The 13,535-nt window shown below is 37.9% G+C and overlaps 2 protein-coding genes across 2 annotated transcripts; one reads left to right on the top strand and one right to left on the bottom strand.

Moving 5' to 3' along the window:
* Nucleotides 1–70: 70 nt before the first annotated feature.
* Nucleotides 71–9,767, top strand: LOC145463676 (nuclear receptor-binding protein-like). Its single transcript, XM_081447451.1, has 20 exons — nt 71–272; nt 753–875; nt 1,260–1,301; nt 1,746–1,898; nt 2,632–2,672; nt 2,966–3,060; nt 3,876–3,956; nt 4,660–4,724; nt 5,019–5,111; nt 5,585–5,668; nt 6,047–6,095; nt 6,300–6,375; nt 6,539–6,589; nt 6,867–6,926; nt 7,506–7,578; nt 7,944–8,012; nt 8,555–8,618; nt 8,736–8,791; nt 8,959–9,025; nt 9,148–9,767. Coding segments are annotated over exons 1-20 (1,473 nt in total). The 5' UTR covers nt 71–143; the 3' UTR covers nt 9,150–9,767.
* An 813-nt stretch (nt 9,768–10,580) lies between these two features.
* LOC145463729 (uncharacterized) lies at nt 10,581–12,806 on the bottom strand. The gene is made up of 2 exons (XM_081447516.1): nt 12,062–12,806; nt 10,581–11,105 (listed from the first exon to the last, which is right to left on the bottom strand). Exons 1-2 carry the CDS (start codon nt 12,144–12,146, stop codon nt 10,588–10,590), a joined length of 603 nt encoding a protein of 200 aa, XP_081303642.1. The 5' UTR covers nt 12,147–12,806; the 3' UTR covers nt 10,581–10,587.
* Nucleotides 12,807–13,535: the final 729 nt, after the last annotated feature.

Here is a 13,535-nt window from a genome sequence, read left to right as displayed (position 1 = left end):
CCACCTTGACGGTCAGCCGTTAACTCAAACCTCAATAAGTACGTAATGTAACACACACAGAGGAGTGTTGCTAGTTCCACAGTCGGCCATGTTTGAGTGAAAGTGTTGTGGCATCCGTTAATTGTCTCAGGTAAAATACCGAAATGGCCAACAATCTCACACTTGGTACCATTGAGGTTCATCTTGAACATTCTGGAGACGAAAGTGAGGATGATGATGACGATGTAGTCGAGCAGAGTCCTTGTGGACGATGGGAGAAGCGAAGGCAAGAGGTAAGCAATATGCCGGTATGGTATTAGAACTGGATAGATAAGATTCTCTCCCAGTCATAAAACCTAACTAAATTCTGTCGTCAGTGTATGTTTGGTTTTTTTTAAGAATTGATTAATTTTTCTCAACTTGCGTTTTCAACCAGCTTCACAATGGGATCAACACATATAGCACTGCTTGCTAGTTTGATCTCTTTTTGCAGTGAAAATCCGCCATATTTAAGCCTAAAACACTTGCGAGAAATAAGTTTATCAATGCAGAGTTTTTAAGGGAATTTTTAAGATTTCGTTGTCAAATTACTTTCCTATGAAAGACAGACAGTTTGTCATATTTCAAGCCATATACAGACACGGACATCCTAAAGGTGTTCATCTTTCCAGTGTGTACTCCTCTTCTTTTGCAAGAGTGGCTGCTTATCTGTAGGTGGATCAGTTCTTTAATGTCTGTTGATATTCATATTTTTATCTGCGGCTGTTATTAAGGTAATGCAGAGGGATGTCCCAGGCATTGATCATTCATTCTTAGCCATGGACACAGAAGAAGGAGTCGAGGTGGTTTGGAATGAAGTGCAGTTTTCTGAAAGGAAATCCTTCAAGAGTCAAGAGGTATTGAATTTTTGTCAAAAAATTTCCTATGTTCAAGAAGTATATACATGCAAGTGACCTGCCCTTTTCTACCTTGTTGTTTCCCTCTGCAGTCGATTTAATAAAAATCCAATAATCTCCTTCAGAAAAAATTCAGCTATCTGTCTTGCTTCTTATAATATACACACTTGAACTGCCCTTGAGAAATCAGTAGTATAAAAATTGACTCCCTGCCCATTATAGTAATTTTTATACCAACAGGCTTGTTGGTAGCCTGTGAACACAGATGTTCTGGCTTTTGTTTCATGGTGCCATTTGCTACTCAGTGATGGTCTGAACAAAACATTTTTAAAGTAATTTATCCATGAATCATGTTTTTTTGTTGTTGTTGTTTTTTTTGTATAGGAAAATGTGAAAGCTGTCTTTGAAAATCTGATTCAACTGGATGTAAGTATTGAAATGAAACCCTTGACTCCATACTGGAAGCTCTTGTACATAATATATAAATCAGATCTTTGATTGATTCGTTTTGGCATTCTTTATTGACAAATGAGTCAGTAACTTACAAGTCTGTTGAAAATACACTGAAATGCATGAAGCTTGGCACACTAAGCCATTGTGTTGTTCCAGTAAGTATCCATACCAGTCCCATGAAGAAGTTTTTAGTTTGAATTCCCGTCCAACCCCCCGGAAATTTTGGTTTAGCCTCATACTTTCCTTTAAAAGTTTTGACTTTGAGACCCCCCTCCCCCTTGGAATCTTCGTGAATGTTCCTTGAGGTGGGTGTGGATACATTCTAGAACTGCACATTGCAATAAAATATTGAACAAGGGTATTCATTTTTGGGAAGACATCCTCACTTATGTATTCATTTTGTTTTACATTTGATAGCATGCAAACATTGTTAAATTCCATAAGTTCTGGACGGATACCAGGTCTGAAAAACCTCGCGTCATCTTTATCACTGAATACATGACATCTGGTTCGCTGAAACAGTTCCTGAAGAAGACGCGAAAGAGTAATTATAAGACATTGAATGAAAAGGTATCAATTTTGATTTACAATCTTACAGATAAAAAGTCTTTCATTTAAGTAATTATTTTCGGGCTAAATTCCTTCCAGAGGCACATCCAGAAATTCAGAAACAGGGGGCTGTATATATACATGCAATAGGTAAAGAAATACAAGGGAGTGTAATGGCATGCCCCCAACCAGAAATTTAAAACTCCAGAGGTTCTCCAAGATACCCTTTCCATGTTCCTTTCACTGCACTTTGTTTTTAACAATACAGTGTTCAAATCTTCAAGTGGAGAAATAAAAAACACAAATATTTGTAGTGCGCACATTAGTTTTAAAGTTCATTTTAAGTTCATGCGAACATGCAATGATTGATTGTAACTTTTTTTTACAATGTTTTGTAACAATGTTTTGTTGTAAACGGTTTAGTGCATCTTGCACAATCACATTGTTGATGTGTATTTTAGTAGGCTTCTGTGTTTATGGAAGTCAACTGATGAGTGGGCCAACTTCCTATTGGCCTACAAAACAAACCTGTATTAAATTCCGTTTGTACTCAAGATCTGAGTAGTCTCTGTACACATTACAAAAGTATGCAAATTTACATACTCTGGGAGCATTTTGACCAACAAAGTATATTTCACTATGGGCCATTTGTAATGCAGCCAACCAATTGATAAAGAAATAGTTTACTTGATACAATATTTCTCTTGTCAGGTCACTTACTGTTAGTTTTTGTTTTCAAATCATTTCATTATAGGTGTGGAAAAGATGGTTACGACAAATTTTGTCAGCTTTGAGGTAAAGGTCCATTTCAAATGATACTTCTTTATCCAAAACTCAGTTAGTGAATATTATTTATACACATTTTATTATTACACAAACCTTTAAGAAATAATAACTCAGTAATAATAATAATAATAATAATAATAATAATAATAATAATAATAATAATAATAATAACTCAACAATATTTATACACATTTTATTATTACACAAGCCTTTAAGAAATAATAACTCACATTGGTAGTATTGAATTCACTCCACATTCATTTTCTACTAACAGTCTTGTATTGTCACTATTTTTCTTGCAGCTATCTCCATGGCTGTGACACACCCATTGTTCATGGGAACTTGTCCTGTGATACAATATTTATCCAGCACAATGGGCTGATCAAGATTGGATCTGGTAATGTGCATTATGTCATACATAGTAAGATGTAGCTAACTAGGCTGTAACCAATCCAGAATTCAAACTTGTCTTATTGCTGAGGTGGACACAGGAATTTAGAGAAGGGACTTTGTGACATGGACTGCCAAAGTCAGTAGGGGGGGTCTGGAGCCATTTTTCTCGCTGGAAAATTCTTAAAATTGAGTTCCTCAGAAATGGGATTTCCAGCATTCTGAAGCCAAGTAAGCGTGTCATACAATGTCTCATTTGTTTTTAATGTAGAGGATTTGATGCCCCACCCCTTCCAGATCCACCCCAGCATTGTTTGGTGAATTGTGTTTTTTAAGCATAAGGTGTTTAGAGCATCATTCGCACAATTGCACAATCGCACAATGGCACAATGACAAGGCAGCTATGCCATTGCAGTTTACCCTCTCCATTCAGTGACATGCACACTTTTTTTTTTTTGCATTTCTCAAACGGGTCAACAGGATGTATTTAAAATCACAGCTCGGCTAAACTTGGAGCTATGCACCTTGCAGGGCTGTGCTCTAGGAGCACCCAGGTGCCACAGGTGACTAACTTTTTCCTTTAAGCAACTGAAAAAACTTCCGTTTTCCATATAAGCTTAAGTGCTGGGCACATAGGAATGTTTGGGCTCCTCATAATTTTAACCTTGAGAGTGAGGTGTAGTCAACTGCACTGAGCACTCTAAAACACAATGCACTGATGATGAATGTGGCCTTATCACATGGCTATGCTCAAATACCTGGACGTCTGATCATGAGGGCTTGATGCCCTCAGCTAATCACGTTTTCATGTTACTTTTCTAGTTGCTCCTGACACCATTCATAACCATGTCAAGACTTATCGAGACGAAAGGCGGAATATGCATTTTATTGCCCCAGAATATGGTATTTTACTCCAGTCTGCTTTAAATAATTATAGCATTTAAGGTTTTTGTCAGTCCAGGAAGTGATCAAGTGTTCAGATTCTTAACTCTAACTTTGGAACTAACCACGGGGTTTTTCTCTAGTTTCCCTGGTTTTCATCCCTCAACAAAAAAAACCAACACTTCTAAATTTCAATGTGCAGTTCCAGAAAATATCCATACTCCCCCCTCCCTCCCCCCTGTCACAAAAAGGGCTGGAATTTCCTGGGGTTGGGGGGGGGGGGGGTCTTTAAGACCAAAAAATGTAAAGAAATGTATGAAGCTTAATTGGAATTTTCAGAGGGATGGGAAGGGGTGAGGCATGAGCATTTTCTGGAACTACACAGTTCAACCTGGAAACAGTAGACAAAGAGGGTCTGCTCTGCAGAAGAATGCGGAATGTGCCACTGCAAATTCCTATTATTTATTTATTTATTTATTTTTATTTATTTACCATTATAGCAGAAAGTAAAAAATAGTGGATATTTTTTCAGTAAAGTGATGAGAACTTAAATTTCAATTTTTGGACTGAAAAAAACATTGTAACATCAGTGGCAGTTACCGTTGCTGACATTGTGATGTGGCAGTAGTTTACTTTTATAGTTTTGTAAAATAAGCCAAATTTGGAGCACAGGGTAAATTATTTCACAATCAGTTTTAATTTGATTGTACATTTTTACTTGCAGGAAAACCTGGACATGTCATTGACTGTGCAGTTGATATTTATGCTTTTGGGATATGTGCACTTGAGGTAATTCTTGTCAGTATATAGATTATGGAGTTATGTTCTCAGAAAACTGTGATCAGTACTTTTAAGGACAACAAAACATGTTTCAAATGTTACTTGATCTATCATCAGTTGCGTATGAAGAATGAATATGGCAGTTAATAAGAAGTACCACATGTACCATGAAAAAATCAAATGAAGCTGTTGAATTAGAATCTCTGTGAGTCCATGCCCTGCTCTGTTCTGTCAGTCTTATTAAAGGAGTTATTCAGTATTTTCTTTTCAACCAATGGACATTGCAAATGTGGCATCTTACAGATGGCAGCTTTAGAACTGCATGACACCGACGGGCCAGTGTTACGAGAAAATATCTACAAAGCTATTGATGGATTAGAACAACCACACCAAAAGGTACAAGTACAACAAATGTTGTCTGATTATTTGTGAGTTGACTTAGAGTAATGTTAGATAGTATTTGAGGACCTACCATATTTTCTCAATCAAACACCGGGTCTCAAATAAACGCTGGGTCTCACACACGGATTCATAAATAAGACCCTCAAGGATTTCTATTCGAGTTATAGTAAGCTTAAGGTATAATATTATTATAAGATATTTTAAAGCTCTAAAAATAGTGAATAAAAACTCTAATAAACTCCATGCTCGAATAAACTGCAAGTCAAGTTTAAAATAAACACCAGGGGTGTTTAATCGAGAAAATGCGGTAGTAGTAGAAGTAGCAATGATCGTTACACCCTAAGGCTTGTACATCTTTACAAGTGATCAGACAGTACTTTCTGGGGTTTTTTCAAACATCTTGTCAGGTCCATGAAATTCCTCTAATACTCTAAGGTCTTAGTGACACTTGCACTGTATATCAACAGGATTTTATACGGAGGTGTTTGGCTGAAAATCCTGCTGAAAGACCTACTGCAAGGGACTTGTTATTGCATCCGGGCTTGTTTGTGGTAAGTTTAGAATGAATGGTTAGTTAGGATTTGGAAAGCCAAAGTTGGCTCTCGACCATTTTTTTCTTTTTGGTGACTGGTTTTAACTACATGTACAAACTTTCATTGAAAGAAAGCTCCTAAGAAAGCAAATGAATCTTGACAAAGAAATATGTTACAGAAAAAAAAGGGTTTCAAGATAACCACAGTATGATCACAATAATATGTCACTGAATTAAGGAGCGGGGTTAAGTGACTGACTAGGCATTTTTTGAGAGCCAGAAATGAGTGGCCATACTAACATGGTGGCCATATACATGTAAGGGTGGTCATAAGGCGTGGTTCCATTGTTTACTCACTGATTGTTTATACTGATGGTTTGCTCCTTGTTTGGTTTAGGTTCATTCACTCAAGTTGTTGTCAGCTCACTGTATGGTGGACAATGATGGTAAGGATGGTTTTAGTACAAACATTATTCTGGCTTAAAATTGTTTGTATTTTTCACAGATTTTCACATTTTTTTTCTTGGCTTACTTGTGTTTGCATAAAGTAAGCATTGAAGGTTGATTAGTGGCCAGAACATTTTTGCAAAGAGTCTTCTGATCATGGTTAGTGATTTTGGTCTTATTCTGTCAACAATATTGTTTTTCAGTGTCTCCTCCCGACAAGGGTGAAGATACTGATCCAGAGAGAGTGCTGGCTGTCATTGGAAAGGATCAAAATTGGAAGTAAGATAATGACTGCGATATGATAGTGAGAGTATATTATATAGCTTAGAGGAGGGGTAGAGTTACAATGTATGGCACATCTTGTAAGCCTTGAGAGGTTTCATAGTCAATCAGAAATATTGTTTGTTCATAATTTAACTTCTTATGTTTTCTGGGTTTTTAGACGAGGCAAATCTCCTGCTCTGGAACTTGAGAAGTATTTGGAAGAAGTAAGGTGAGTCATAGAAAAATCAAATACCGGTACTTAAAATGTGGTCAAGTTTTGTTAAGCTTATCTGCCATAATGATTATAGAAAATATATTACTAGAAGGTACAAGGCTTGTTATATACTGGTTCTCAAGATACAAACAGGGGTTACAGGACTGGGCACAGGGTAAATCAACCCATAATAATATTTATTTGTTTAACTGGAGATCTTAATATCTCGGAAATTTTATCTGGGGGTGTGTTTTACATAAAAACAGAAATTGTTGTGTATATCTTTATTTAGAAATGGCCTTTTTCCTCTGACTGGAATGCAACAAAGAAAAGAATCAAGACCAAGACAAAGGTTGGTGTTGACTGATCAACCCCAAAATTCTCCTTACTGATATTCATTACTTTTAATGAATTATCCTTGTCACCAATCCTAGAGAGGCATGGTGGCCTCATGGGTAGTTCACTCGCCTCCATATCAAACGGTCTGGGCTCGAGCCCCGGCCGGGGACATTGTGTTGTGTTTTAGGGCAAGACGCTTAACTCTCACCGTGCCTCTCCACCCAGGTGTGTAAATGGGTACCAGCAAATATTATGCTGGGAGTAACCCTGCAACGGACTAGCATCCCATCCAGGTTTCATGGCACTGAAACTGGAGAAAAGCGCTGGCCTGATGGGCCACTTGGCTCGAATGCAGTCTTCACCTTTTTACCAATCCTAGAGAGAACTTATTCTTCATACATCCTATTTATCTTTTTGAATTTTTAGTTGTACACAGCCCCCTACAAGCTGTTAAAAGGTCTAAACTTTACCATTTATTTATTAAGTTTTTATAAGAGTGGTTGATAGATTGATTGTTACAAGTGAATATATGAGGGATCATATATTTGAACTGCAGAGAAAGGTAATCATGAGTGTTGTGTTGATGTTGTAGACCCAAGTCTCCTGAAGATGTGGAGTCTGTACTAAATGAAAAAGATGATCACTATGATGAAGAAACAAGAAGGGTAAAATTCATCTTTTGTCCAAAGAAGCGCAAAGCATGATCAGAGGGGGACGGAGGGGTTCCCTCTCCCTCCAATCTCACTTCGCGCTTCTGTTTCCCACTGTCCCTCCCATTTGAACGCCTGCCACGCAGGAGAGCAGCAAAAAGAAAAACACTGAATAAGCGTGTATGCCTGAAACAGGTTACTGAAATCTTTTTTGTTGGTGACACAAGTTGGTACAAAATTGCTTCAGGCATTTTTTTTAGCAAGACTATCAGAGCCTCGTGTGGACAGCGACACTGTAGCTGGCAAATGATGAACAGTGGTTGGCTTTATGGCTTAGGATCTTGTTTGAATTTTTCCTTTGTTACTGTTGTTGTTAACAGGCAATCATAAATAAATGTCACATCAAAATGATGCCTCAGGAGGGTGGAGATAGTAAATACCAAAGCCAGGTCAGTGAGTAACTCAGAAGGGAGAGAGCAGCAAGTGATAAAATCAGTTTGGTCAGTGATTTGCCTTAGAATTCAAATCGACGTTTTGCACCTGATCGCATCTATGGCCAAAACTTCTTACTATCCAGTGTTTCTTGCATCGTATACTCATCATAAGAAGCGTTAATCATTGTACCAAAGTATCCTACCAAGATCGGTGTGTTAAAATTCGGATGCAGGGCAGAGATTGTCAAATGACACTGAAAAACGATTTTGTTTGAACATCAGAACGTTCATGTAAAACTCATTGAAGGATCAGAGGTTTCTATAGCCTGATTCGGATGCTGGAAATTCAAAATCGGCATGCAGATAAAGTTTCATATATTCTTTGTATTTTAAAGCCTTATGTGCCTTATGGCATAAAGAGATGTAGGATAGGATATTCTTTGTTTGTAAAACGTCAAACCATCACAGTAGATTACCAGCAATACCAACACGACCGACCCAAAGGAATTCAAAATTCTTTTATGACTAATATCTGAAGTGCTGGTTTCCTTTCACAGTTGGAACTACTTCTCAAGTTGGATGACAAGATGAATAGACATCTTATGTGTGATATACGTCCAGGTACAATATTCTCTGTAATAAACTCTCAATGATATAACGCCTGCTCTGATAGGTTGAAAGTCATCTAAACTGCTGTGCTGTAAACAAAGAAAACTTTTAATGCTGTTTGGTTTACAGGTGACAAGGGAGGAGATCTGGCCGATGATTTGATCAGATGTGGACTCGTAAACAAGGTAGCTAACTACAAACTTGAACAAAGTTTAAAATTGAATTTTAGGACTTTTTTGTGACATGGCTCCTATCACGTCCGTAATTTTTTAAGACGCTTTCCGCCAGAGATCTTTCCCGATTGTTTTCCGTGATTATTGGTCTTGTTTGCTTATGCGTCATTCGTTTTCAGGCTGATCGTGATGTTCTAGCTATAGCCATGCAGGAGCAGTTAGATTCCTACCTTGCTATGAAGGCCTGTAAGTACTGCGGGAGAGGTTTTTTTTCTCACATTTCACTAAGCCACCGAGAATGTGTTTACTGGAAAGAGCAGGTTCACGTGAAATGCAAACTGAATAGTCATGTGTTATTTCTCTTTCAGAGTTCATAACCCATTGTGCTGTTGAAAACAAACAAACAAACGAACACAGCCAGTCAGAGGCAAATCCTTGTGGCAGCTTATCTTTCTTGAATACCTTTGTAAATACGGAAGAAATTAATCTAAAGATGCTTCTTGAGTTCTGTAACCTATGGTCTTGACTCACGGATAATTTGGCTGAGTAAAAGCGCGTACATTTTACAAAAAAGGGTAGAGACTCTGGAGTACTTGAGGAAAGGAGCGTGGCAAGAAAATGTTGAAGGAAAAAGATTTGCGACAATAGTGTAGGAATGGTGAACGATTTATTACAGGAGGCTGTGTTCCCGAAAAATTTATAACAACTCGGCTTCAGTGAAGTTTCATGCCACTCGGGACGGCTCAGAATGAGTAGTAGTTATGAACCGTTGACGTTATGTAATTTTTTGCTAACTTTTGTCTTTACCTTTTTATTACAAATTCAAGAAGGCTAGTTACGAAAAAGAGGAAAAAATATCAGGGTAAAAACTAGGCTAGTGTTTCAACCGCTGTTTGGGAAAATGGGAGCGGTGGAAATCGAACCTAGTAAAAAAAGAATAATATTGATCTAAAATGAAATTGTCTCAGCAAGAATTAAACTTGAAAATGTATAAAATTCAGTACCGAGCTTGGGAGTGAAGCGATCAGGTCGGTGTGAGGCCAGGCAAAATCGTGTCACGTACCAAGAACTGAGACATAAAGTCAATAAGATGTTGAATTATCGTAAAATTACAATTATTTATCAAATAAACTTGTTCTTCAGTCGCTCCGTGTGGTATAGTAGTGTATTTTATTGTTAATCCTATTTGTCAAGTTTCCATCACTCTTGATCATCAGCAAGCCTGCTGACAAACAGGTAACGTGGTATTCGTTGCTTGGTAATATTCACTTTCATGTAGTTTTCTGGTGACGTCAGTTGGCTGTGTTTGTGTGCGAAATTAAGGCGAAATCCGATAAGAAATCGAGCAATTTCAGTTTTTAATGGACAGAAATCTTGTACCAGAATAATTTCAGGTATTTACAGGCCTTTTTACATTTTCTTAAAGCTAAATATACTGTATAAATCGTTGTCTGAGATAACATCGAAAACAATTTCCCATGAGAACTCGAGAAAATAAGTTTCAAAGTTCAGGGAAATTGTGCAATCACTGGTAAAATGTCATCATCAGTTTCATTTCAGCAGCACTTTCAAGTGTTTCATTTGAACTTCAAAATTTGTTTTCGACATTTTTAGAAGATGTTTAAAACAGTCCGATAGAAGTTTGTAATACAGAGTAAATAATCTCGGTACAAAGTTTTTGTCCACTTGTTATTCGAACTTCTGATGGAGTCCTTCTTTAATCTGAATTTCATTCAGTTGAGACATTCCAACTTCAGTTCGCCATCATGGTTACTATTCAACCATGCGGGTGTAGAGTTATATTAACCCTACTTGCTTTTCAATGGCATTTCTTCACCTTTCTCATCGTTTGTTGAACTTTCGGAGTTTATTCCAAAATCCTTGGCTGTGAACCAGCCCAAGACACAGCCAGCGTACACTATAGGACTCTTGTAACCAGTAGCTGCAGCCTGGCGAGCGGCCTCTATTCTGCGCATGGCTGATAAGTACTGACCGCTGGTCTGGGATCGCTGTCCCGTCTTGCAGTACAAAGCAAAGTCCTCGCAGTTACTACCCACTATATTGAACTGCCCAAATCCTTCCCGCAATGCCAGGCGCGCGCGTTCAAGCACAGTTTCCAGCTCTTCACTGTGTCTAGTTGTGCATGTCCCACGCGGATTTCCGCTGAATTCTTCCTCAGTCGCGCCGTATTTATACAAGTACCAGTCTGAGCTTTCAGGTCCAAGGAACTCTTGAAAATCGCTTTCTACGATCTCCGAACTTTCCATCCGTCCTGTTTCAAGAGGGGTTTGAAAATGCACCACTTTGCTATCACCCATGTAGATACCTGTTACAAAGAACGAGAGGTCTATAGTAAAAAAACAATGGATTTATTTGTTGGGTACTTGCATCGATCGATAAAAGCATCTGCATGGTGAATTAGATTTCGAGTTAACCGGTAGTTAGCTATCTGGCTATTCTAAGAGTTTTGCAGGAGTTGGGAAGGGGGGGGAAAGGTGTGTGATCAAGTTTCATGAAAGACTTTTAACAAAATTTACGCCTCAGATATGCTTTGAGCTACCGATAAAAATGTTTTTTTTTTTCGTAAACTCAAGCACCTTTTAGTTACTTCCCACGCGTCACACAGTAATTTTTGCCCTCATCTTGAGTCACGCGTAAACTCTTTGCCACCCTCTTCTAAAATAGGTTGCGAGGTTTTGAAGTTTGGCAGTAACTGTTTGAAGAATTTAACTGAAGACTGTGAAGTCCCGAGGTGCGACAGGAGACATCCTTAAATTCTTTGAAGCAATTTAAAGTTGAATACATTAGTAAGTCACATAGCTTCATATGGGTTAGTGTCCTGTATAACTTTTCCAGTGTCCGCGCTAGTTTGGTTACCGCTCTACATCACTATCTGGCAGCTTTCTTGAAGTCACATCAAACTCATTGTAATCAAAATTGCTCAAAAATACTTGTTGTGTTAATATCCTACTTTACTTTTGTAACACGGCTAAAGGATAGCACATAAAGTTTCAGCAAGCAAATTAAATCAATTTTTGAACTGCCAGACATTTTTCCGTGGAAACACATCTAAAGGAGGACCACGCAGAGTTTTTTTTGTTGTTACTTCATTTTCTGTAATTAAAGTGGAAAAAATATCAAATACCCATACTGCCAACGCGAAGCAATTTTGACTATCCAAGTGTATGGTGGCTCTGATTACTGTATTCAATTTGTATGTTAAATGACAAACGTTAACGTCAGTATTACGTTTAGAGGTTGGAAAATGGAAACACTGCCTACCATGATGTGTATAGCTCAAGGAACGAAGGACGTAGATATGATCCCCAGTGCTGGGATACGTGGAGACTTTTTCAGCCTGTTTCATGGTCAATTGAAGCTTTAAAACGAAATATCTTCTGCTCTCAGTACTGCTGCAGTCGTATCGCCACCTGCGAAATGGATGCTGTGGTCTGGCGCCGAGCCAACTGGCAAACCGCAGTCCCACCTGTATCTCATACCACAGGGACACCCAGCAACTGACGCACTATACATTGACCGTGTTTTGCTTTTCAAAAAGTTTTATAATTACGATTTTCTCATTCTGTAAATCTTCAGGGTAAGCCTTTTCTGATTATGCTATTTCTTATTGTTAACGATGGACGAATAACTACCTGGTATCTAGTTCTATGGAATCTTTTCATTACACCGTCAGTACAGTAATATTTATGTTTGTATATGTGCAGGTGAATTTTCAAATCTACATTAGCTAAAGACTGGCAATTAAATAGTGTTTCAAGGAAATAAAAAATATAGCCATCAAGGATACTGGTTTTCACATCCCGCCGCGAACAGGTTTAAGAGCTGTACGTTTGGATAAGCATACCAGGAAGAAAAAAAAGAAAAGCGTTCTTTTTAAAACTTGAAGTAGATCTGATCTTAGCGGTTTGCAAAACTTTGCGGCCTGTGATTCTGCCTAAAATATAGTTTTAGCATCGAGCAGTACGTTTGGTGTTGTTGGCGTCTTTTTCATTTTCACCTACTTTAAATTAGTGTTGAATAAATGAACTGTTCGATAACTGTAGTAGAACCAACATGCGACATAAACAGCCTCATACGCGTACCAATATTGTATTCCTTTTTTATACCAATAAACGTTTTAATAAAATAGTTCCAACGTAATCAGTCAAACTCTCAAGCTTTTTGTTCAGTTGTTGACAAAATGTTTAATATCTCCTTTCCAGAAAATTAGTGTGTAAGTAAAAATCGACGATGGAACAATCATAAACAAGCATGAAAATTTAAAATACGATGTGGGAAAATTTTAAGTTCATTTTCAATAATTCTTCTCCTCGATTGAAGAGAGCTTTTACGTAATATGTACATGTATCGGCGAAGTTCTCACCTCATAAAACACTGACCTCCCCATCAGTCCGGCGAAAACACGCGGGAGTAAAGAGTAATTATGTTGTAAAGACATAAACGATCATAGCGCAAAATATTCACAGACGCTGCTCACGCATAAAACGTTAGTCACTGCAGGAGTCGAGAACATTCTTCAATTTTTACTGATCTTAAAACCAACGAAAACAAACTTGACCAGTTAAAGTTATATTTTAAATGGAAAGGGTATTGAAAAAGAATAAGACCAATATTTCGACTAAACATTTCATGGGAAGCGCGATGGCGTAATGGTTAGCGCGCATGCCCTGGACTCCGAATGTAGATGTCTGGTTTCGAGCCCAGGCCGTGCGTACATAAACTTACATAAACTTTA

The sequence above is a fragment of the Orbicella franksi genome, chromosome 12 (assembly GCF_964199315.1).
Source record: "Orbicella franksi chromosome 12, jaOrbFran1.1, whole genome shotgun sequence".
Taxonomy (NCBI): domain Eukaryota; kingdom Metazoa; phylum Cnidaria; class Anthozoa; order Scleractinia; family Merulinidae; genus Orbicella; species Orbicella franksi.
The sequence above is the reverse complement of the archived record's forward strand: the minus strand, read 5'-3'. Positions and strand labels throughout refer to the sequence as shown.

What these genes read in the sequence shown, in the direction of transcription:
- LOC145463676 (XM_081447451.1), top strand. Translation starts at nt 144, where the DNA reads ATGGCCAACAATCTCACACTTGGTACCATTGAGGTTCATCTTGAACAT. An exon ending in AATCCTTCAAGAGTCAAGAG is followed by an intron (nt 876 to 1,259) that starts GTATTGAATTTT and finishes TTTTTTGTATAG; the next exon opens with GAAAATGTGAAAGCTGTCTT. An exon ending in GAATCAAGACCAAGACAAAG is followed by an intron (nt 6,927 to 7,505) that starts GTTGGTGTTGAC and finishes TTGATGTTGTAG; the next exon opens with ACCCAAGTCTCCTGAAGATG.
- LOC145463729 (XM_081447516.1), bottom strand. Translation starts at nt 12,146, where the DNA reads ATGAAACAGGCTGAAAAAGTCTCCACGTATCCCAGCACTGGGGATCAT. An exon ending in CTTGAGCTATACACATCATG is followed by an intron (nt 11,106 to 12,061) that starts GTAGGCAGTGTT and finishes TCTTTGTAACAG; the next exon opens with GTATCTACATGGGTGATAGC.